The sequence below is a fragment of the Spermophilus citellus genome, assembly GCF_964194105.1.
Source record: "Spermophilus citellus genome assembly, chromosome: 6".
Taxonomy (NCBI): domain Eukaryota; kingdom Metazoa; phylum Chordata; class Mammalia; order Rodentia; family Sciuridae; genus Spermophilus; species Spermophilus citellus.
This window is the reverse complement of record NC_138187.1, coordinates 22098772-22123465: the sequence shown is the minus strand read 5'-3', so window position 1 is coordinate 22123465 and position 24694 is coordinate 22098772. Positions and strand designations below refer to the sequence as shown.

Below are 24694 nucleotides of genomic sequence, written 5' to 3'. Positions count from 1 at the left end.
GCCTTGGGTTTGCGCTATTAACATATATACAATCCAGCCCAACAAGAAGGGCCCACCCCCACCATCCTGGCCTGGCTGAGCCAAAGCCTCCAGACACCAGGGTGGGAGGGTGACCCAAAGGGTCTGGCAGGAACAGAAGATGAGGCAGGGTTCCAGGCACGGAGTCCCCAGGACTGGGGGCGCAGGGCCCCCCCAGGGGGAGAACATGGCCACTGCCCCTAGAGACCCCTGAACTGGGGAGGGGTGCACACAGGGCACAAGGGGAAATCCCCATTAACACAAAGCAAGAGGGCTGTGCAACCCCCCAAGAACAGGATCTGTACAAGCCGGCACCCCAGGTTTCCACAGGAAACAGCTGCTGGCAGCTACAAAACATTTACAGCTTCTTCTCCGCAAAGAAAAAAATTAAGAGGTGGGTGGGCAGGGGTAACAGGGGAGGCAGAAGCTGCCTCGTCAAGGGACTGAGGCTCCCTCGCTGGGCTTGGAGCTCCCAACCCCACACTTGGAGATGGGGGCATGTGGGCCCTGCTGAACCCACTAAGGCTGGGGGGGTGCTGGGAGCTCAGGGCACCAAGGGGGAATAAATAGGGGTGTGGGCACCAGTCCTGCCCCACCTCAGTTGAGGGAGCCACGGCAGCTCTCAGTGCCGCATAGACACGGGATCTTGTTGTCCTCCAGCGGGAACTTATAGTCATAGGTGATCTCCTCATCCACGCCAATGGGCTGCTTGGAGTAAATCACGATCTTCTTCTGTGACTCAATGGTGATCACCTTGGCATAGCAGTTGGGCTACAGGGGGGGAGGGCAGTGTGAGTTGTGCCCCCCTCCACATCCCTCCCATCCCTCCGCCTAGCTCCCAGCGCACCGTGCAGCAGTGGTTGATGAACCTCGCCAGGTTGCCACACTTGGTAGCATCAATGATGGTGTCGTGGTCCACCCGGAACAGGTAGCTGCTGCCGATACCCTCCTGTACATAGCGCTTCTCCCGCATGTCAGCCACCATCTGGCAATATAGGACAGAAAAGGTCATAGCATGGCCTCTCAGCTTCCAGATGGACCAGGTCTGGTCCTACCAGCCCCTCTGGATAATCTGCCAGCCATCACTCCAGTGTCCATACCAACTAGGCCTAGATCTCAACCCCCAACTTGACTGCTTCTAGAAACCCAGCCTGCCTCTTTGGCCACCTATCCTAATCCTCTGTCTTTTTGACTAAGTCACTAACAAGAGGACTCCAGAGAAATCTGCACTGGCAGTGGCCACTTCATCTCTTCTCCTAGGACCCTCTCTCCAAAACAGGCACCTGTTGGCCTAGATGACCAATGCAAATGGCAGGTCACCTATAAGGACCCATGTCTTGTATGAGAAGCAGCAACTCTTATATCCCAGTAAACGGGACAATGAGCTGTCTGCACTTTCTCCTTGGGTGATCTCACTCCCTCCCAGAGCTTCTGCTGTCAGCTAAGTAGTGGGGACTCCTACCAAACTCCTATCTCCAGCCAAAATCCACCTCAGTAGAATTCCTGGGCGACATCTTTAGATTTCCCTGGGGCCCTGCAACATCATATGTCCTGATTGGAACTCATCCTGATCACACATCTGCTCCTCCGGCTCACTCCCATTACACTGGGGCCCCATCAGAGTCATAACAGCTAATGGTAGCACCTCAAGAAAGAGCCTCACCTCCTCCTTTGTCCTCACTCTCCACAGTCAGCTCACTGCCTGGTCTCCAGTCCAGGCCACCTTCACCTTGGCTTGATCTATGATAGCACCACTGGTGTCAGCCTAGACTAGTTCTCTCTTCCCAGCACAACTAGAGGGAGCTTACTACCCTCCAAGGACCTCTTCTGCTTAGCTTTTCAGAGATTCCCTCTCACTAGAGGCCCATACTTACTAATATTGCTCCCCAGCTCTGGAAAATCTGGGCTCCACATGCCCCTCCCCTCCAAACTCTCATCTGCCACTGGCCCTAGTTTTTCTGACTAGCCATTCTGATCTCCCACTCCTAAGACTACCCTACCTCCAGGCTTTCGCCGCACACTTCTCACCTGGACCTGGGAGTTCCTCCTTGTCTTTAGGCTCCCAACTTAAACACACTATCTCTTGATGGTCTTAGACCCTGTTGTATGTGCTCACACTGCTCCTATCTCCCTAAACTTTTCCTTTAATATCAAACACTATCCTTTAGTGTCATTAATTGTCCAATACTCCCCACTTCCTTTTTTGGTTTTGGTAATGGGAATTAAACCCAGAGGTACTTTACCACTGAGCTACATCCTCAATCTTTTTTAAAAGTTTTTGAGATAGGGTCTCACTAAGTTGCTTAAGTTGACAAGGTTGGCCTCAAACTTGTGATCCTCCTGCCTTAGCCTCCGGAGTTGCTGGGATTACAGGCACATGCCACTGTGCCCGGCATCCACTTCCTTAAAGGGAAAGACACTACTAGTCCTGTTTCCTGCTGGACCACTAATATTGTTTACTACTGCATATTACTAATGAAGGATGAAGGACACAGGTTTTCACTGGCTAACTCTTGGAGCTGGGAGGGTAAGTAAGGCTTTGCCCAGAGGGTCAAATGGAACTCCTGGGAAATTCTGTGCTGTCTGTCTGGTATGTCAGATCAGAAGCTGAGCCTGGTGCTGGATGTGGAGCCTCACCTGGCGGATGTTCTGACCCACGTATTCAATGACCATCTCATCAGCTGCAATGGGTTCCATGGCAAACAGACCCCACTCGTGGATCCGGCTCCGGCCAAATCGAAGCTTCTTCTTTCGGAACTAAGGGGCAGAAGATAGATTCTACTGCTGCATGCCTCTCAAGACCAAGCTCCTCACCTTTCCTGCAGACCTCCCAGAATGGAGAATATCTCATTCCCCTCACAACCCAAACACAGGATCCTACCAGGGTAGCTCACCTTGCTTTTCACTGAGCCTCTTCCCTTCCCAGGTCCCCATTCCTCACCTTGAGCTGGTTTAACTTTAGCAGATCACTATCCATGATGGCTGAGGTGCCAATGGCACTTAGCAACCGCCGCTGCTCAGACCGGCGCTCTGAAAGCACACGGTTAGTCCCCTGCAAGGAGGACAGAAGGAAGTAAGCAATGGGAAGATGGTGAGAGGAGAGAGTAGGCCAGAAGGCAGGACCCCACCTGAGTGTCCACTCCTTCCAGCTGCCGGGCTGAGACGGGGCACACATCCAGGTATTTGTCCTTCTCCTTCTTGCTGATGGGGTAATAACCTTCACTGCGTGCCGAGCCTGTCTGGTGCTCTCGGGGCCCATCCTGGGGCCGCCGCTTGCGCTTTGGAGTGCTCAGGTTGGTGAGTGCAGGGTGTTAAGGAAGAGAATGGGTCCCTCATTGGCCAGATCCCTGGAGCCTGCTCCTCTCCATCCACCCCAGTCCCAGCCCAAGGAAAGGGCGGCCGGTCTGAGCTGGTGGGCATATTAGGTGTGAAGGGACAGCAGATGACAGAAGTCAGTCTTGGACTCCACCTTTTCCGCCAGAAAAACTTTGGGAGGCAGAAAAGAGGTATGAGGCAGAGAGAAAAGATGGCTGGGCAGCCAGAGGAGAAACCCCCAGGCTGAACATGGCAGAGTGAATTGAACAGACAGGGAGGGAAATCAATGTAGCACAAGGAGTGATCTGAAGAAGACACTGCCTGGGGCTGTGACCCCAGGGAAGGCCCCCCCCACCCCAGGCCTGTGTCTTCCTATCTTGCGTAGACAGGCCGAACCCTATGGCTCAGGATATTTGTGTGATGGACCCAGTGGGTGTCGTTAAGCCAGTCAGCTCCGCTGGTCTGTTGCAGTAGCCGCTCATATGTGAGCCGCAGGTAGCTCATGTCTTCTAAGTCTAGGCCTGAGTTCCAAATGTCATACAGGATGGTCATCTGCTCAAACTCGCTGCGGGGCTCAAAGGAGGGGGGTGGTGGAGGTGGGGGTGGGAGCGGTGGTCTCCGGCGCCGGGTGTGAGAACGGAGGCTGCGCCGTCGGACAGCCCCCTCACCATCACTGCTACTGCTGCTGCTGCTGCTCTCTGAGGACTCGGATTCCTCCTCTTCTTCCTCCTCCTCCTCCTCCCCATCCTCTGGCTGCTGTTGCAGTTGCTGCTGCTTTGGCTCCTCTGCCTCAGCCACTACCACCTCAGGGGCCTCTAGGACCTCATCCACTGGGGAACTGAAGAGAGCTGCAGGGGCAGGAACTGGCTCCGGAGGCCGGGGGGCCGGTGTGGAAGGTGTGGGCTTGATGGCCAGGGCATAGTTGTGCTCCAGGAGGATGTGGCTGAGCAGGGGACTGGGGCGGTCTGCCTCATCTGAGGTCTCTGTGGCCTCTGAATCGTCACCAGTAGGCAGGGTGGCCAGCCCGCGCCGGGCTGGGGTCAAGGCCAGGTCAGCTAGTACTGCCAGGTCCACTTCTGTCCCTGGCTCACCCTCTTCTTCCTCAGTGGAGCGACCTCGGCCTCCAGCCCGGCTCCGACCCCCTCGGGACACCTCCTCGGGCCAACTCTTGACCAGAGATGCATGGTCCAGGGGCAGGTTGCGAATGGTCCGCTCTACGCCCCGGGGGACTTTGCGAGAGATCGGGCCAGGAGACTTGGCTTGTGGTGGGGCAGCTGGGGGAGGCTCTGGGGCAGGCACCTCCTCCACAGCAGAGAAGGAGACAGTTTTCCGGCGTTTCTTAGGTGGGGGAAGAAGGGGAATAGGAGAAGAGGGTCGCTGGTCAGGGCGGGAGGTTGGGGCTGGGGGCCCAGCTGGTGGCTCTGGGGGAGGCTGGGGCACACTGGGAGGTGGTTCCTCTGTAGGACCTGGGGAAGGAAGCACACCAAGAAAGAGGGGAGTTAGCTTCTCCCCAACTTCATTAGCGCTGTTAGAGGTAGGAGCCTTGGGGCTGAGTTGGGCTGTGCTCACTCTCCTCTCAGCTTCCACCCAGCAAATTCAGGCAGTTGCACAGATCCTTCTCCTAGCCCAGGGGACACACTGCCTGCCTCTCAACCGCACACTATACTCAGCACTATGGGCTCCCTTGATGGGATGGAATTCTGCACTTGATCATTCACATAGCCAGCAAATGTACACTGAGTCCTAACTTTATACCAACAAAGGAGACAGACACTTTCAACATCCTCACAGAGCTCTCAGTCCAATGAGTACACAAATCAAATGCACAGCCAAACAGGGAAGATGGGGGAGGGCTCTCCACATTTGGATTTTAGCCATTTTACCAAGACTGGCAGTGATGGAACCACATCCAACGACTAGGCACATGGACCAAGACAGTTTTTGTCAGCTGCATTCTATAATGAGGATCCAATTAGCCAGATTTGAACTAAAATACCCACTCCAATTATATATAGAATTCTGTAGTCTAGTGAGGTGGAAAAGATACAATGTAAAAAGCTGAATCTCAGTATTAAAAACATTTTATAAAATTTGCCTTCCTTCCCAGTTCCTAGATAGAACTGGTGATTTTTCCTAATGGGGAAGGGGTCAGAAGAAAGACTTCGCTGAAAAAGCTGAGACTGAAGCAGACACCCAAACAATGAGGAGCAGGTGGAGAAAGGAACATCTGTCTTTGAGAGGTGCTGCTTGCTCTCTCTCTCAAACTCAGCCCCTAGTACCGGGAACATGGCCTCCTTCCCCCTCCCTTGTCAGTGGAAGAAGCTTTTAGCCCAAGTTCAAGGTCACTGTCCTTATGAAGCCTTGTCCACTTCTTTAGACACTGGTAACATCTTCCCTGCAGAACCAGAATCCTGGAACTTTTGGCTGGCTATAGTAGATTAATAGCTAATACAGCAGCACCTCACATGGATCCAAGTTTTTTTTATATATACTATCTCATGTCACCCTCCCCAAAATAAAGTGCCCTAAGAGAGTACTATATTAATCTCATCTTACAGATAGGGAAACTGAGGCACAGAGAGGTTAATAACCTGCCCAAGATCACACAGTTGGCAAGTGACAGAACATCTGCATACAAGCAGTCTAGATTGAGTTCATGCTCTTAATAGCTGCCCTATGCTGCTCTGGACACTTGTGGATATGGTGGTTTCACATCTGGCTCTACCACTCACAAAACTCAAGGGCAGGATGTGGGATTGTGGCTCATTGGTAGAGCGCATGCCTAGCATGTGTGAGGCCCTGGGTTTGATCCTCAGCACCACATATAAATAAATAAGTGGACAAACAAATAAATAAATAAAAATAAAAGATCTTTTGTCAACTAAAAAACAAACAAACAAAAAACCTGAAGAGCAGACAGCACCAGGCCTGGCCTGAACAGGCAGTGGTCAACCTGTGTCCATGACTTCAACCCATGCTCCTAGGACTGGTATCCTCAGCAAGGCCCTCAGCTTGCTATGTCCTAGGTTCTGGATACTAGTGGCAATCCACACCTGAAAGCTGGTGAGGCCCAGGTGCTTGTTCCAGGCACTCCAGTTTCTATGCATCTTCTCACCTCTTTTCTCCATGTTGGGGTAATCTCCCAACTAAGCCCTTTTCCTAACCCAGCCCACTGTCTTCCAGAAGCCTGGCTAAGGAGAACAAATTCAAGCTCAGCTTCACACAAATGTCCCTTTGCTTCCTCACCTAAAGCATTCCTTTCATTCAGGAGACAATTTGGGGGATCCCTCCTTTCTCTGAGAATTGCTTTCCTGATGCCTTCAGATCCGCAGAGGAAGGCCCCATACGCCTTCCCACCCCCGTCTCCCCAGAGCCAGCACTAATGGATACCACTAAGATGATTCAAGCCAGTACAATCAGAAACTTCTTTGAGAATAAGGATCTAAGAAAGGAGCAGAGCTGTCAGTGGCCTGTCTAGAGGTTAGATGGAGTAGTCACCCTCTACTGGAATGAAGAAGCTAATTTTCAAAGGAGAAAAGAATGACACAGAATGTATGACCTACAGGCAGGACCTACAGGAATTTTGGTCCTTGCTTCATGAGACAATAGATAAACAAATAGGTTTTACCAGGTAGGTCATATCCTGTAAACAAATCCATTCTTCTACTTAAACTAACAGAAACTGGTTCCTATCACTAGAATCCTCAATAAGCCCTCAATTAGGCTCCCACTTACCAGGAGCCACATGTTCTCTGGAGATAGGGGTGAGCTGCCCTTTGCTGCCCTCACAGGGCCCTGCCATCAGGTCATACAGTTCTGGCCTGTTCGTGGTAACTCAGATTTCCCTGTCCTGCCCTCTCTTCTAAAACCCAAGAGACTTGCCTTAATCTTCCTCTAATCTCCCACCTTGGCCATCTACCCAGGAGACTTCACTATCCCAACTATTCACCTGGATTCTCACATCTCTAGAGATCTCTTTCATTCACCCTCAGCTATTCTCCACCAGTCACACTTTGGATTCACACTTAGATTTCCTACCATGTAACAAGTCCAAACTCACCTCTCAGTTCACCCTCCCACGTCCCTTTTTGATTTCTCATCCTGTGACTTCCCTCTAGTCCATCTCTCTTCTTCCATATTAACTACTATCTTTATTCAGCCTAGCCCCCAGGGACCTCACTTGGTCCTCTCTTTTCACAGTACCTTCCACACCTCTACATCCTCATCCTTCCACCATCTCTACTTATTTACCCTCTATCTTTGTCACTTCCCTTTACTTCTTACTTATTTCTTCCTTTCCCCCAGGCCCTGGCTTCCATAGGGCTTTGGTGCTGCTGGCAAGCCTGGTCAGCTTCCACCCTCGCTTCCCACTCTCCTCACTTTTCCAGGCAGGCTCCTACTCAAGCCATCCCTCATGCTCTTTTGCTCTTCAGGAATCAAACACCACAGCTCCTTGCCTCCCCACTCATAGATACATTTGCATCAGATCTACAGGCCCTCCCCAGGAATGTCACTACAGCAAGAATTTCTTCCTCTTCTATTTCTTAACTGTCCCTGGTTGCCTTCAGTGTAGGAACATGCCCAAGTGTCGCCTACATTGAAAAGCTAACTCCTCTATCAATCCCGCATTCTCTTCTCCTTATCTCTCCAATTCCAGCTAAGTTACCTTGAGCATGTTCCTGCATCTCACTAAGCCTTGAATTCCTCATCTCTAAAACAGGAATGATGGGAATGCTGTGAGGACTGAATGAGAAAATGAGTTTTCAATGAGCCCCTAGATTTTGGCCCACAATAAACATTAAAAGTTAGCTAATATCATTATGGCCCCTCAACTCTCTTCTTTCTCAGCAAGAGTAGTCTACCCTTCCAGAAGACCTTCCTGCCCCACAGAGAATGGAAGGCTACTAATACTGATGCCCTCTGGACTGCTTATAGCCTCACAGTCCCTTCTGCTACCCAGTGGACTCAGGAGAGGCTGGTGAGTATTTGAGGTATCAGTAGAAACTCAGCTCCTCATCTTGTGGGGTGTAGAAGGGAGCAGCATGTGCCAGTGTTAGGAAGTTTTCCTGTGGTCACTGCCCACCTTGGATCATGGGATCTCAATAACAAGTGGGAGATCATATGTATCTTTGAAGTGTATCTTGAAAACTGACTAATTTCATTGCATGGAGTCCCAGCTATCAACATAGCTCATCTTACTTATTGAACAGCCTCTTAGTAGTATCCCTGCATCACTCTGCTCCCTCTCCACTTCTCTCTGCACTGCATCTTTTGAAATCACAAATGTGATCATGTCACTCCTCTGAGGGCTTTGTACTGCTCTGAAGATAAAACCAAATTTCTAATGTGGCCTATGCACTTTGCACAACGTGGCTCTAGCCAACCTTTCAAGTTTTAGTCATCTCACCAGCCCTAGTTTTCAACCACAAAGAGTTTATCTTTCTTCCAGATCTCCCAAGCTGCTATTCCCTCTCCTTTAGGGTCCATGTACATCTAATCCCTTCTACCTGCCTACTTTACCTGGATTTCAAGCTGACAATGCTTTAGCAGGAAAATGTTTCCAGGCCTGCAGATTGCATGCAGGTTCTGAGTACCCTACACTTTGCCTTTATGATGCTTTCAGTTTGCAATCACAGATTTTCTTATGTATGAATTATTCAACTGATATCTCTTCCTATAGGCTGTAAAGCTCTATGCAGGTAGGACTAGCCTAACGGACATACCACCATACCCTCTGCACCTGCTACTGGTTGTGGTAAACATTCAATAATTCTTGAATAAGCAATTTCCACAGAATAAAGTATATGCATGTGCTATGAAATAACAGAATGTGCAAGTTCACAAAGGAAAGCAAAGATAAAACTAAGTTCTGGATTAATGTTAATATGTCAGATTAATCCTGCAAATATACTCTACACATTAAGGAATAGGATTAAGAAAAATGAGTAAAAGCTGGGCATGGTGATACACACATATAATCCCAGAAACTCAGGAGGCTGAGGAAAGAAGATTGCAAATTACCAGCCTCAGCTACTTGGAAAGACTGTCTCAAAATAAAGCTAAAAAAAAAGGGATGTGGATGTAACTTAGTGGTATAGCACTTGCCTAACATGCATGAGGCCCTGGGTTCAATCCCCAGTACAGCCAAGGCGGGGGGAGAGGGGGAAGAAAAATTAGTAGGAAAATTTATTAAATTGGGAATTTCCTCCTTAACTTACTTTTACTTGGGAGGAGATCATCCTATTTTACTTTAGTAACTAAATACCTTGGTCTGGCTCTGTGAACCACCACAGCAGTGCAATTTGAATGTTAAGCCACTAACATCTCCAAAGGGGACAGGACAAAAGATAGTGTTTTTCCAATAAAGTCACACATACTTACAATTACTTAATAAATATTGCACTGTTCTCTCTCAAAGACACAGACGCGTACAAATACACACGTACAGATCACACTTCAGATCCTATACACCCACCTGCAGGCCTTGCTGGAGACTTCTCTTGTTCAGAGAGAGGTGTAACTGGGGAGCCTGCAACTCTCTCTGGCTCGGGCTCCTCAACAGGTGCTGGGAGAGGTGCTGGGACTTCTCCGGGGGGCGAAGACGCTGAGGAAATGACTGTTGGCTGCTCTTCTTCCTCTTCCTCTTCTGAGGATGATTCCGATGATGAAGAGGATGATGAGGATGATGAGGAAGAAGATGAGGAAGATGAAGAGCTGGAGGAACTGCTGCTCTCTGAGTCTGACGTGCTACCATTTTCACCATCTGAGTCAGCATACAGAGAACATTTCGAGGACGAATCGCTTTCCTCATCCTCGCCTGGAAATCCAGAAGGGGTAATTAGGCGAGGTGGGAAGACCCTCATTCAGTCAAGCCAAGTTCATTCACTGGCTCACTACTCTGAACACAAGGCTCTACACCAGATGCTGGAAGTCCAATTTGTCAAGGAATTGGATAAGCACATGTATTCACAGGGCTGGGGAGCATGGCAAAGAGAGCCCTGGATTCTGCTTGCAAGTCAGGGAAGGTATTCCTGAGGAGCTACTGAAATCAAGGACATGAAGGGGTCCCACCAAGCAGACATGGGGGCTAAGCAGGGACAACAAAGGCAAGAGAAAAAGAGACCTGGAGACAGGCAAAGCATCTGCTTGTACTACTGAAGCTTTTCCCATTGTGGGTCTTAAGGATAACCTGGATGAAAGACTCTGTAAGAAAAGATTCTGGGGGGCTGGGGATGTGGCTCAAGCGGTAGCACGCTCACTAGGAATGCGTGCTGCCCGGGTTTGATCCTCAGCACCACATACAAACAAAGTTGTTGTGTCCGCCAAAAACTAAAAAATAAATATTAAAAAATTCTCTCTCTCTCAAAAAAAAAAGAAAAGATTCTGGGGTGAAATAAGCTTGAGAACACTGCATGCTCCATGCCTCTGGGAGACTGGTAATATGGGAAGTGCTTTAAAAAAATATCTAAGATCTTCATTGCCCTTAAGGAACATAATTGGGTAAATTAGAATAGGTGTTAGTGACTGGGAAGGGGGTTGGAGAATAGTGAGACGAAGCTAAACAGTTAAGCAGGTGCTAGATTATATGTGGCCTATGCTGTCAGTCCGAGGAGTCACATTGTTGAAAACAGGGAACAGGAAAAGACTCTATGGAGAGAAGAGGATCAGGTGCACATTTTAGAAAAGATAATTTCATAAGTAATTTGGGAAATGAACTGGAATGAAAGGAGGGTGGAAATAGAGACAGAAATCAGTCAAGACTACTTAAAAAATGTAAGAAAGAAAGGACAGCAGTGGGAACAAACAGGTGACAAATTCAAGAAGCATCAGAAGGTAAAACTGATGAAAAGTAGTGATCTGTACCCCTCATCCTTAGTAGCTAATCCTGTCCTCTGTTTCAGTAAAGGACAGCCTCAGATTATGTTCCCCATGCTGGTCCCTGCTGAAATGGTACTTCTCAGAGCTATTCTTTGACCATCATACAGAGAACAATAAATCTTCCCCCAGGCCTGCCACCCTATCACTCTCTGCCCCATTACCCTATTTTGCCTTCTAAGCATAAACTTTTTTGAAGTGAGAGGATTTGTTCACTTGTTTGTCAAGTCTCTGCCACCCAACCAACAAGCTCTCAAACCAAGGAACCATATCTGTCTTGGTCACTGCCGTGTCTTAAGTACCTAAAACAGCATCTGGCAGAGGAAGGGCCCAATATATATCTGAAAGGATGAATGAAAAGGAAGACTAAACTATGTATCTAAGTGGACATTGGGAGCCAACAGGTGTTTAATTAGACAAGAGGACTGACTGGTTGATGGCAGTCATGAGGAGGGGGAGAGGGAGGCACAGCTTGGTGGCTGGTCCTTCCAGGAAGAGCAGGGTCCGGTTTGGCAGGGTCAAAGGGCAAGAGAATAAAGACCCCCTTATCTCTAGGGCTTGGGAAAATAACACTTTGCTGAGTTGTCCTCAGAAAAGAGCTATGTTTCAGAAGAAGCAAGCAGGAGAGATCCCTTTGAATACTTGAGTTAATGTTTCCAGGGGGCCAAGGATTCCAAAAGATGTGGCTGAAAGAGCTGCTATTGTAGGGCTGGGGATATAGCTCAGTTGGTAGAGTGCTTGTCTAGCATGCACAAGGCTCTGGGTTCAATCCCCAGCACCATATTTTAAAAAAAAAGGGTTGCTACTGTACAGTATGATCAATAGGAAAGTTATGTGGGCTCGAGAAAGGGCAAATCACGTGGCTGAATCCCTTTCTTCCTAAGCCAAAACTCACTATCTTGCTCACCATCTGATGCTTCTGTCTCTTTCTTAGCAGTATCCACAGCTTCTTCTCGATCTTCATCTTCTTCATCTTCCTCATCATCTTCCTCATCCTTAACAAAAAGAATTAAGGACTAATAGGAAAGGAACAACTAGTCCTCCATGAGGACCTAGGCTCCAGCCCAGAGAGAAGCTGACATAGGAACAAAGGTTCAGGAAATAAGCTTCTGGCAGGAACCTGGCACCTCTCACCTTATCTGAGGAAGACTCCTGGGATGCCTCTTCTCCTTCACTATCCAGAGCAAAGGACTTTCGGTGCTTGCCTTGGGTCTTGCCTCGATCTTCCTCTCGCTTTGGGGGCTTGGACCCTGGACGTCCTGGTTCTCCAGCTTCCTTCTCCCGCTCGGGGTCTAGGCCAGGTGAGTGAAGTTTAGGGAAATGCCCATCAACAATGTTTCTACTTCCCTACCCCATACACGAAGAGTTTTCTGTACACTGCTGCTGAACTTCCCAACAGGCCTCAGTTTATAGAAAGCGGAAGCTCAGAGAAGAAACACAAACACCTTGCAATTACCTAATATTTTATAGTTTAGACACACACTACATAGTTTATCTTTCGTTCTTTTCTCCATTAGGAGAACAAGAACAAGTCAACTTGTTCTGCCTGGCCCATGAAAAGAATACTAAGGCCAATGGGTTTCCTGGGAAGTTGATCTGACTCAATAAGGAAGTTTCCCAGCTATACAAGCTGTTAACCAATAGCTCAGACTTCAACAAAGTGGGAGGAAGGTTGTAGGGGAACATTTAGATAGTAAACTTGGGTAGATGACTTGTTTAACCTCCAAGTTTGATTCCAAGTACTGAAGTTATCATTTTCACGTGGTAGGCGAAAAACTCAAGCCAACCTACCAGAGTTAAGACCCAAACTAAGATCCAGGGAGAATCCTATCAGTGCTTCTAACACCTCCCAGATGGCTTTATTTTCATTTTAACTCAATATCAACATTTCCACTTGGCTCTTTTCCTCTCTAAGTATCCCATTCCCTTTCTCTTTCTGCCTGATCTCCCACTCACCATCTTCATCTTCTTCAGCAGGAGTGGAGGGCCGTGGCCTCTTTTCTTCACTGGCCTCTGAAATTTCTGATGGCTCTTTCCGCTTTACCTGGGTGAGAAGGAAGACATAGGGTCCACTTAGAACTCACACATAATTCTCAATCACCCCTACCCTAAGGATGGAAGGCCCCCTTCCCCACTCAACTCAGAGAGATCACAGTTCAGGGTACCTTGAATGAAGGCAGCCGTAGGGCCCCTCGCAGACCTGACCCAAAGGCGAAGGCCTCGATGCCTGTGGTACCCCCACTCTTGGCCCAGTCTACAAGGGACAGCATGCCTGGCTCTTTGAGCTTTGTCTTCTCTTTATCCTCTTCCTTGGCTTGCTGTTTGGCTGCATTCTGGAATGGCTGCAGACAGAAGGGGGATTGAAACTCAGACGATCCCTTCTGCCTAAGGACCACTCTTCCCAGGTTCCAAGAATAGAGATGCATTAACTTGTTCCTCCACTTGACACCATCTCTGTCTTGCCTCTACCAGTCCTTTACAGACATTTTCCTCAAAAGTCTGCACACTCAGCTCATTGACCTTAGGAAACAGCTACTATTTTTCCTAGTTTACAAATGGCAAAACTAAAAACTGAGGACAATAAAAATTTAAGGGCCTTTTCCACTGTAAGTAAGCAACAGAGCCAGGATGAAGCTCTTCTAGCTCAGGTCTGTCCTTGTCTGCTGCTTTGTGCCCCACTAAAACTCCCCTGACCAACTAGTATGTCCCCAAAAGCCAGCAATCTCATTTTTCACTTGCTTTGACCTGTAGAAACCAGAGTTCTACCTCTTCCACTAAAGTCCAAGATTGCCCAGTCCTAGGCACTGGCCCTTACCTTGGCCTTCTCTTCCTTGCTTTCCCACCACTGGTCAAAGGCTCCAAAGGCCACATTTTCCACCATCTTGCGGTTGAGGTCTCGCTGCATGATGCTTTTCATTTCTTGGACTAGGGTGGCCAGCACACGGCCCACAGTGCCCGCTGATGGTAGGGCCTTGCCTTCTGCCAGCTCTGCTTCCTCCCTAGGAGGCAGCCGGGCCTCTTCACCCGAGATTGAGGAGGAGGGCAGGGGCTCAGCTGCCATGGGCAAAGGCAGGTGGTAGGCCTCCCGAGAGTATGCCCCACGGCCTTCTTGCCCTTGGGTATATAAAGCATAGGGCAAGCCATAGGCTGCCTCTTGCGGGGGCGGAAAGGGGAGAAAGGCCTCCCCAAAGGCCCCACCAGGAGGGCCAGCAGATGCAGCAGTCAATCCCTTGCCCTGCCGCAGCTGATGAAGCCGAGTTAACATCTGGGTCTGCATCTGGAAGGACATAGGCATCCCTCCCCACTGAGCCCCAAGTCGATCCATGAGTTCCAGGGAGTTCACAAAGTCATAGATGTGGGGTGGTGGTGGTGGAGGTGGGGGGTACTCTGGGGGTGGTGGCCCATCAGGTCGGGGTGGGAGGAGGTAGGCAGGTTGGTGGGGAGGATAGCCAAGGGGAAGGGAAGCCAGGTAAGGAGGTGGAGGAGGAGGTGGAGGAGGTGGGGGAGGAGGCTGCTGAGGGGGTGTTGGGGCCGGAGGGGGTGAACCACCCCTGTCATCATCGGAGATCTCCATGTCCTCTCCAGAAGAGCATGGAGAAGCCTGTGGGGGTGCAGAGGAGGGTCACAGAGAATCTGTTCCCTGGGCTTTTCCTCAGATCCTTTTCTAATTCCCTTCCCTCTCCCTCAGGGTCCAACCCTGCCTCCCAGATACCAAATACCTCCCCTGGTTGACCCCAGCCTCACCTGGTTCTGTCCGTTGGCCTTGGGAGACTCTCGGGCAGCCCCTGGTTCCCCACTTCCTGTAGGTGCCACATCTTCAAAATTAGCTGGGGCCGGAGGGGGTGTGCAGGGCCCATGACCTGACCCAGAAGGAACCTCGCTCCCTGTGTCTCTAGCCCCAGGGCCTGTACTGCTGTTCTCTTCCTCCTCCTCTGTGTCAGAGGCCAGGAAAGAAAATTTGGAGCGCTGCTCCTTCAGCAGCATTTCAATGCGGGAATCCAGGCTGCTGTGCTGGGCAAAGGGCACACTCTCATTGGTGGTTTCTGGGGCTGGGGAGCAGGAACGGGCAGGTGAGGCTGGGCGAGGGGAGGTCCGAGCTTCTTCTCTCTCAGGGCTAGGCCCCCCACCACCCCCACCTCCACCAGGTTCTGGAGGCTCAGGGGGTGGGGCCTCTGAGGCAGGAGGCCGGTAGTCTTGGTCAGTGGCCCGGCTGGGCTCAGGGGGCAAGTAGGAGGTGTAGGAAGGTGGGAAGCGCTCAGCGGTATTTTCTGTAAAAGGGGCCCCTGGGGGCTCCTCCCGAGTTGCCCGGCGTGGTGGGTAGGAAGCATGGCGCTGATAGCGATTCCAGCTTTCATAATATGCTGGGTAGTTTGAGTCAGAACCACGAAATTGAGAGGACGAGGAAGAAGACGATGATGAGGAAGATGAGGACAATGAGGAAGAAGAAGAGGAGGATGAAGCGGTGGCTGCAGTGGTAGCTGAGATGGCTGTAGAAGCGGTTGTTGGGGCAGAAGATGCAGAAAAATGGCGGCGGGAAAAGGAATCTTGGTAGCTGTTCTCTGACCGCCGGGGTTTGAAGGAGGTTGAAGTGGTGCTGGAGAAGAAGTAGGAGAGTTATAGGCTCATCTCTATATGACCAAATCCAACCATCCTGGTTCTCATGCCCAAATCCTTATTAAACTGCCACCCAAAAAACTAAATGTCAGGTTGCCAATTAGCATCCCTGAAGACAGCAATTTTTTAAAATATTTTTTTAGTTGTCAATTTATATGCTATGGTGAGAATCGAAACCAGTGCCTCACACATACTAGGCAAGCACTTTACTACTGAGCTACGGCCCCTGAAGACAGCAATTAGTTGGCTAAATTTTCAGAGACCAGCACAAATGATTTCCAACTTCTCTCAGACTTTGAACATCTCCTCAGAGGCAGGTCCCAGAATTTGAAAGCTTGGAGCCCCAGAGAGTGTGTGCTTTGTACCTGCTGGAGTAGGCAGAGTCCTGAGAGTAAGGGGTGCTTCCCCGAGACGTGTAGGGGGTTCCTTGGGAGGACTGAGGGGTGAACTGGCCAAAGGAAGATGGGGTGTCTTGTCGGCTGCTGGAGAAGCTTGTGTCCTGGGAGCAAGGGGTGCCATTGCCAGGGGTGCCCACCACAGCAGTGCCTGCTGGGTAGGCAGTTGTGTCAGAGGAAGAGCGGCGGCGGGACTCAGTCTGGAGGGAGAGAGGAGGCAAGGAGAAATGAAAACACCATTTGAAAATTTGGATGCCCCAAACCAAGAATCATAGTTCTCTGACTTGAAAGCATTTAAGCATCTTTTCTTGGTTCTTTCTATACTTGATAGTGAGGCCTAGAACCTCCAAAGATGGCTCCTGCTCCTAGCAATCAAGCAGTTAGGATTATAGCAACCACAAACTTCTTACCGTTTCAGTGGCTGCACCAGATCCCTGGAACTTCTCGCTCAGGGCCTTGCCCCCAGTGGGCACAGTCTGAGGGGTATAGGAGCCATTAACAATCAATTCATAGTACTTCATTCGTTGTTGTCCTGGAGGGAGACAAATGGGAAACAACAGTCAGAAAGAGAAACAACCTCTTTCTGATTTGGTAGTCCTTTTTCTTCTGAGGCTTCAAGCTTCCTACAATTTCTTGGAGTCTTGGGTTCTGGGATTTCAGTTTTCCCACCTTGTCTCTATCTCTGCAAATTGCTACCTCATCTCCACCTCTTAACTGCTATAAGTAACATATTTTATGACACTTTGCAGTTTACAAATACACTTCTACGTATTCTAGCCTTTACACTAGATGATTCACAGAAGAATCAGTATCCCTGTTTTTTTTTTTTTTTTAAGTTGGACACAATATCTTTATTTATTTATTTTTATGTGGTGCTGAGGATTGAACCCAGGGCCTCGCACATGCTAGGCGAGCTCTCTACTGCTGAGCCACAACCCCATCCCCAGTATCCCTATTTTATAAACCTAAAGCAAACTGATCTGCACAAAGTCACAAAATCAGTCAATATAAGAAATGGAATTCAAACAAACATCAGGTTGTCTGATGATAAATCATCCTATATACTAAAGTTTCCAGGATGGCAGCCTGAAGATTAAATCCAGCCCACAACCTATTTTATTTGCCTTGTAAAATGACTTAAAATATCTTGGAAGGGATGCAACATTTAAACAATCAGATTACATATAAAAATCTAGGTTACTGACTTTTCTTTGAAAAATTAAAGTTGGGAATATTAGTCCTCATTCTCACTTGCAAACTGGTTAATATCAGCTAACAGCTGCCTTTTTGGATAGAGTTATATATACAGTGTACCAGATTCCACTCCTCCCTATTGCTCAGACTGCTTTGTCTTTAGAGATGATTCTTTCTTTTTATTTTTTTGTGGTACTGGGGATTGAACCCAGGGGTGTTCTACCCCTGTGTGACATCCCCAGCCCTTATTTATTTGTACCAAGGGTTGAAGCCAGGGTGCTTAACCACTGAGCCATATCCCTAGCCCTTTTATTGATTTTTTATTCAGAGATAAGGTCTTGTGATGTTGCTTAGGGTCTCACAAAATTGCTAAGACTGGCCTGAAATTTATGAGCCCCCTGCCTCAGCCTCCAAGTCCCTAGGATTACAGGCATGTGCTACCATGTCTGGCTAAAATTTCAAAATCCAAACCAAACTAAACCAAAAGATGAAAACTTAATTTTTTTCCCCTTGTACCAGCGACTGAATCCAGACATGCTTAAACACTGAGCCATATCCACAGATCTTTTTAATTTTTATTTTGAGATGGGATCTCACTAAGTTGCTTAAGGCCTTGCTAAGTTTCTGAGGCTGACTTTGAACTTGATTCTCCTGCCTCAGCCTCCCAAGCTGCTGGGATTACAGGTGTGCACCACCATGCCCGGCTGAAAACCTAATATATAGAAAAATACTTTTGGGGTACCAGGGTTTGAACTCAGGGGCACTCAACCACTGAGACACATTTTGTATTTTTATTTAGAGACAAGGTCTCACAGAGTTGCTTAGAGCCTTGCTGTTGCTGAGGCTGGCTTTGAACTCACAATCCTCCTGCCTCAGCCTCCTGAGCCACTGGGATTTCAGGAGTGCATCAGTGTGCCCGGCTTGAAAACCTAATATTTTTGAGAATTTGTTATTAAAATCAAACCTGATTTACTATAGTCTTTATTCATCCTACCATGTATTATGCTTCATTACAGTTTCCTGTTTTCTTTTTTGCAGTACTGGAAAAAAGGGGTACTTTAATCATTGGGCTATATCCCCAGCCCTCTTTTTAATTTCTTTCTTTTTTTTTTTCCCCCATATTGAGGATTGAACTCAGGGGCACTTAACCACCGAGGCATTCCCCAACCTTTTTTGTATTTTATATAAATACAAGGTCTCACTGAGTTTCTGAGGACCTCACTAAGTTGCTGAGTTGGCTTTGAACTCATGATCCTCCTGCCTCAGTCTCCTGAGCCCCTGGGATTATAGGTGTGCACCACCAGCCCTTTTTTTCAAATTTTTTATTTTGAGACAGGGTCTCACTAAATTGCTGACGATGACCTGGAATTTGCAATCCTCCTGCCTCAGCCTCCAGAATCACTGGAATTACAGGCATACAACACCACACCTAGCTACAATTTTTTATGGATATTCGTGCAACTACGAAGTGCCACCCCAACCATGCTGGCAACATACAAAGCATAATACACAGACTATAATTCCTCTTTAAAAGTTGAAAAATTCTCAGTTTAAATACACATTTGGCCCCCAAGACTTTCAGAAAAGGAATCCCAACAAGCATGTGAGTTTACAATCTTTGATAAAGACCAACCTTGAGCAGCAGGCATGGAAGCCCCTCACCTTTGATGTCAAGCTGAGCATGGATGATGTTGCCCATGACGGAGGTAAGGTGGAGATTTTTGACTGTTTCCTTGGCACCCCGAGTGCTGGTGAAAAGCACACGGGCCAGGCCCAGGTGCTTTCGAGTACGGGGGTGAAGAAGGATCTCTACCTCTTCTACCTCACCATACTTTCGGCACATATCCTTTAAGAAGGTTTCCCGCACATTGTCATTCAGCCTTGCAAAAGTCACTTCCTTAAGTGGAATCTGTCCAATATAGAACTCATCCAGCTGTGGAGAAGACAAGAGTTGGTCTGAGATCTCTATACTAATCACTGTTTCTTTGCCTTTTGAAAATCTTTAGCTAAGCTTCATGAAGTTAAGAGAGATGTCTCGGAAGTAGGGGCAAGGGAAGGAGGTCACAACAAGGACTACATCAGTCTTGACCTTTCTCTCCCTGAATTCCTGTACCATAGAATGGCAAGAACTAGGAATAGAAATATACACATGGAAAGAACTGGTTGTAGGGAAATAATCCACTAGTTCAGCTTTTAACAACTATAATAGGCTAGACACTTAGAAATACAAAGGTGGAAAAAAAGAGATTCCCATTTACAAAAGTAGACAGGACAGACATACACAATCACAAAGTGACACAGAAAGAGTGTAAATGGTTTCTGAGAGCCAAAAGAAGGGAACCTATATACAGAGTTGAATCAGGGAAGAACTCATGGGTTTCTGAATTCACAGGAGTCTACCAAAATAACAAGGACTTCTAGGATGTGGAACTATAAAACAACTTGGCAGCTGGGCACAGTGGCATACACCTGTAGTCCCAGCTCCTCAGGAGGTTGAGGCAGGAGAATTGCTTAAGGCTAGGAGTTTGAGGCCAGCCTGGCAACAGAGCAAGACCCCATCTCAAAAAAACAAGCAAATAGGCACAGAGGTGCCACTTCTACTCTCAACTCCTCAGGAGATAAAGGCAGAAGGATCACAAGTTCAAGGCCAGTCTGTGCAACTGAGACACTATCTTGAAATAAAATGAAAAGGACTGGGGATGTAGTTTAGTGTTTGCCTAATATGTGTGAGGCCCTAGGTTGAATAACACAATATGTAAATAAACATATAAGATTGTTAGGAAAGACTTGGTATTTGTAAAAATTACAAATTATATGGTATGAAAAGATAGATGTCAAAGCAGAGGATAAGGCTTGGCCACATGAATCACTATATATGCCAATGCTCAAAAACATAGACTTGGCAACAAAAGTAAAATAAGAGAATAGTAAAATCTCTTTACTATTCTCTTAACCACTGAGCCACATCCCTAGCATAGACACAACTGTCAGCACGACAGAGCAGTTGAGTGAAGCACAAAGGCAAGGAAACCCAGTGAAATGAATACAAGGGTCCACATTAAGGAAATGGCAACAGGAATTTAAAAATTAAGAGAAAAACTGCTGGTTAATTCCTAGATTTCCAGTCTGTGCAGGTAAGGAAATGGTGTTACATTTATCAGTAGAGAAAATGAAGGAAGAATAGGACTGAGAGGCAAAGAGATTTGTTTTAAATCTCTTCTTGAGTTTGAAATGTCTGTGGGGCCTCCAGATGGAGCTGCCCCCTACAAGGCACACAAGTGTAGAGTTCAAGATTGATGTTGACTAGAAACATATTTGGAAGTCATTAATGCTGAAGTAATAGTCAAAGCTATAGGGATTGTCCAGGAAAAGTACACCAAGGAAAAAAAGGGTGAAGGGACTCTATAAACTACCTAGAAAGAAGAAAACTAGTGAAAGAAAAATAATTAAGACAAAAACAAAGACAAAAACTTAGAACCACCAGTTTTCTAAGCTCAGTTCAAGGCCTGGTGAGTACTCTGCTTGGATTGGAAAATGGAAATGCTCTTAGGAAACAAGATGGAGGATCACATGGCCAAATGAGAGGTGAAGAACATGGGCAGTGGTCTTGTCATTCCCCTTAATTGCTGAAGAACTGGGATTTCCTGCTGTCATGTCTAGGAATACACAGTGACAGACATGACAGCTAAACCTGTCCTTACCTCATCTTTCGAGAATTCAACAGCCTTGCCACCAGAGATACACCTGAGACACCACAACTATACAAGTGTACCTCTTGTCCAGAACATCCCAGCCTCACAGACCCAGAAGCTGTCATATCTGGCTGTCAGTCTTTCACTGGAATACCCATTTTATCAGGCTCTGTAAAGACTACAGTGCCAGGATCCTCCACACCCTCCAAAGGCCACCATACCAGGAGACACCTACCTTAAACTTAGGGACTGGGAGGGAAAAGTCTCTGTTTTTGGACCTGACATGGCAACGGGGGTCTTGGAGGTCTTCGACTGGTATATACTTTGAGTCCTAATAAGGAAAGCAGGAACAGAAACACAGCTCAGGATGAAGCCAAATTGTTGAGCTCTAAAAGGCCCATCTGAGGACCCATATGATGCTAAAGAGCTGGGGTCACCTGCTCATTTTTGAGAAGGCAAGCTCTGAGTATGGGAGCTCTAGGTGCTGAAAGGAGTAAGAGAGAAAGGGGGGCCCTAGAGTCCCCTAGAAAGCAAGGAAAGCCCTGGGGCACTCACGTTGACACTGAAGTGGATTCCGTCATAGCGGTACACCTTCTGAGAAGGCCTGCGCAAGGCAGGGTCCAAGGCAGGATCCACGATGAGCTTGTAGTTCCGCCACTGGAAGCTCGGGGCTTTCTGCCCATCTCCCCCACCTTCTTGATCCATCTTTGCTCATTTACACTGTTAGGAAAAGAGGGATACGCAAAGAGGGTCCAGGACTTAGGCCTGACTCCCTTGCTGTCCCCTCATTGGCTAGCCCAGATTCCAGGTTCTCTCACCACTCCAGTTTCCACACCTCACCCAGACCCGTGGCTCCCTCAGATTTTGCCCCAAGTACCCTGTCTCACCACAACACCCCATTCTCTCTCCACCTCCCAACTCTACCCTCAGGCCCCCAGGCCCATCTCGCGCCCCCTTACCTTCCCGCTCTCCCCAGCGCGCGCCCCACTTGGCCTCGGCGCAAGACCCCTCCCCCGCCCCCTGGCAGGCCCCGCCCCCTCACGCCTCCTCACCGGCCAGCGGCCCGGGCCAAGCCCGGCTCCCGCTCCCACACAGCCGCTCCCGTCCCCGCGCCCCGATCCTCTGGCCGAGAGGTGGCACCTCTTCGGGGCGTTGGAAACACCGCGAGACCGAGCCCGAGACCCGGCTTCAGCCCCGAATCCGGGCGGAGAGGGTGGGGGGAACGCGCGCCGCTGCCCTCTCCTCCCGCCCCGGCGCGTTCTGCACCCCCCCCGTCTCCGCGCACGCGCGCCGCGGCCCTACTCACCCGCTCGTGGCGAGCGGCTCCCCCTCCCCCCACCCCGCGCGGCACCTCAGCGGCGCGAGGCGGCGGTGGCGGCGGCGGCAGCGCGAGACCCGGCCCCGCAGCGGTGGCGGCGGCGGCGCCCCCCCACCACCACCTCCCCGGCGCGCGCACCAAACACCACCGCCACCTGCGCGAGGCCCAGAGGGCACAGCGTCTGCATTCGCACTTTCGTCACAGGCGCTGCCTGGAGATCCACGGGTCCGAGGGTAGCGACCCTGCCTCGGCCGGCGCCCTGTATGGCTCGGGAGTTGTGGCCCAAGGAACCTGGAGATTGGCCGCATCCCCCGGAGAGTGGGTTTCACCACCACTATCCAGCTGCTCCAGACTGGGGTTCTTAACGAATCAGCGGCGACGAAAGCTGCGACTAATCCCTGAGGAAAAGGGGGCGGGGCGAAGGGGAGGAGGCCAGCCAGAGCTCGGGAGTTTTGAGTGGCGCGTTGAACAGACGCAGATTCGTCAGGCGGGCGGGGCGAATTGGTGGACAGGATGCGTGCTCCTTTGCTCCTCTTCCCTGCCCCTTCCTTGCGCGGCCAAAGATGTAAGAGGCTGCAGATTCGCCACTGTTCCTGACTTCAGCCGTCGCCTCCCTTCAGCCGCCTTCGTGGAGTCAAGAAAATAACGCCTGGTTAGCTCAGCCCTGTTGACAGGGTCACCCACTTTTTCTGGATCTTTCGTACTAGCACAACTCAGGGGACAGCCCACTTCCGACCCGGGGGAAAATGGACAACGCAAAGAGTCTTCTCAGAGTCCAATGAGAATTTTCAGCAGAGAAGCGGGTCTAGCGAATCTGCGGATCCTTCTGTGGGCGGGGTCAGACCTCCGCGCGCAGAGGGGCGTGGCCAAGGCGTGCGAAGCCCGGCGTCGCGGGGGAGGTTCCTGTAGGACCTGCTGAACCCCGCCAACCGGGAGGTGGAAAAATACAACGAGGAGCGGTGACTCAGATAGTTTGCCTGGCCCCACACACATGCAGCGCAGGTTTTCTTCCCGTTATTCCACCTGGGCCTCTGTTTTAAGTAGCCCACTTGAGAGATGGGGAGACTGAGGCCTGCGGAAAGTGCTGCATTTTGCTGTGCTTAACCCAGCTCTGTGGTTAAATCTGAGCTAGTCTCGGGGTTCTCGGATAAGCCTAAATAGGGCCTAAAGGACTTTACGTGGCTCCTGTAAAAAATAAAGAATGTGCAGGAATACAAACATCAATGGTTCCAGTTCCCGCTTTCTCCAGCTGTGCTTCCCTATGCTCACAGGTTTTCACCGCTTGAGGGCAGCATCAGTCCAGGAGTAACCTGGGACCTTGGAGCTGAGGCCTCCCTAAGTCTGATCACCCTCTCTATTCGGTGTGGATACCGGAGCCTTGCTCTGGAGGAACCGCACTCCCACCAGGCCCTTTTGCATGACGGAGGATGCCTTAAGCTTATGACATCTCATCTCTTCTGACATACAGCAGTCCCTCACTGTATGACCTTGGGCACGCCACTGACCTCCATAAATTTAAGATTCTTGGAGCTGGGGATGTGGCTCATGCGGTAGCGCGCTCGCCTGGCATGCGTGCAGCCCGGGTTCGATCCTCAGCACCACATACAAACAAAGATGTTGTGTCCGCCGAAAACTAAAAAATGAATATTAAAAAATTCTCTCTCTCTCTCTCTCTCTCTCTCTCTCTTTAAAAAAAAAAAAAAAAAGATTCTTCCTGTAAAAATTGATGGTAATTCCTGTCACAGAGGACTTATTGTAGTCTTCAAAATAGTGCAAGAAGGGCTGCACACTCACCATTTTGAGCAATAAGGAAAGGGAAAAAGGGGGATTTGTCCAAGGTCTCCCACCACAAGAAAAGACAGAGAATTAGGACTTAAAATTTGAGGGAAATGAGGCTGGAAACATGGAGGCATAGATGCGATCAGATTCTTTTTTTTTTTTTTTTTTTGTCCCAGTTGAAAGGTATTGGTTCCTTCTTTCCATCAGAAAGAGATTCTCATGCGATGTTACCATAAGGTAATTCAAGTTCAATTTCCCTGATAAGCTATGTGGCTTTAGGCAAGATCATCAGCCTTCCCGGGCCTCAGCTTTCTTATCTCTGAAATGGAAGTGATAGATTTTTGTCTCTTGAGGTGGCTGTGAGGGTTAAATGAGATGATTTATAAAGTCCCTAGAATATAGTATGGAGTCATGCAAAAACTTACATGAAATTCTCCATAGAAGAGATAGAGACCCTAACCTCAGGAACAGTGGATCAAAGGCCTTCAACCTTG

The 24694-nt window shown here is 49.0% G+C and overlaps 1 protein-coding gene across 1 annotated transcript; it reads right to left on the bottom strand.

Moving 5' to 3' along the window:
* Positions 1-2: 2 nt before the first annotated feature.
* Positions 3-22548, bottom strand: SETD1A (SET domain containing 1A, histone lysine methyltransferase). The gene is made up of 19 exons (XM_081299865.1): positions 22410-22548; positions 21659-21823; positions 21339-21434; positions 19074-19344; positions 16628-16749; positions 16188-16417; positions 14953-15802; positions 14024-14809; positions 13374-13550; positions 13165-13252; positions 12343-12500; positions 12116-12203; positions 9809-10150; positions 3747-4799; positions 3147-3319; positions 2960-3070; positions 2656-2775; positions 866-1003; positions 3-789 (listed from the first exon to the last, which is right to left on the bottom strand). The coding sequence occupies exons 2-19, from the start codon at positions 21806-21808 to the stop codon at positions 616-618; spliced, it is 5127 nt and encodes a 1708-aa protein (XP_081155991.1). The 5' UTR covers positions 21809-21823; positions 22410-22548; the 3' UTR covers positions 3-615.
* Positions 22549-24694: the final 2146 nt, after the last annotated feature.

Coding starts and splice junctions, on each gene's coding strand:
- SETD1A (XM_081299865.1), bottom strand. CDS start 21,808: ATGGATCAAGAAGGTGGGGGAGATGGGCAGAAAGCCCCGAGCTTCCAG. Junction 21,435..21,658: donor GAATCCACTTCAGTGTCAAC/GTGAGTGCCCCA, acceptor TTTCCTTATTAG/GACTCAAAGTATATACCAGT. Junction 10,151..12,115: donor AGAGACAGAAGCATCAGATG/GTGAGCAAGATA, acceptor CTGGATTTCCAG/GCGAGGATGAGGAAAGCGAT.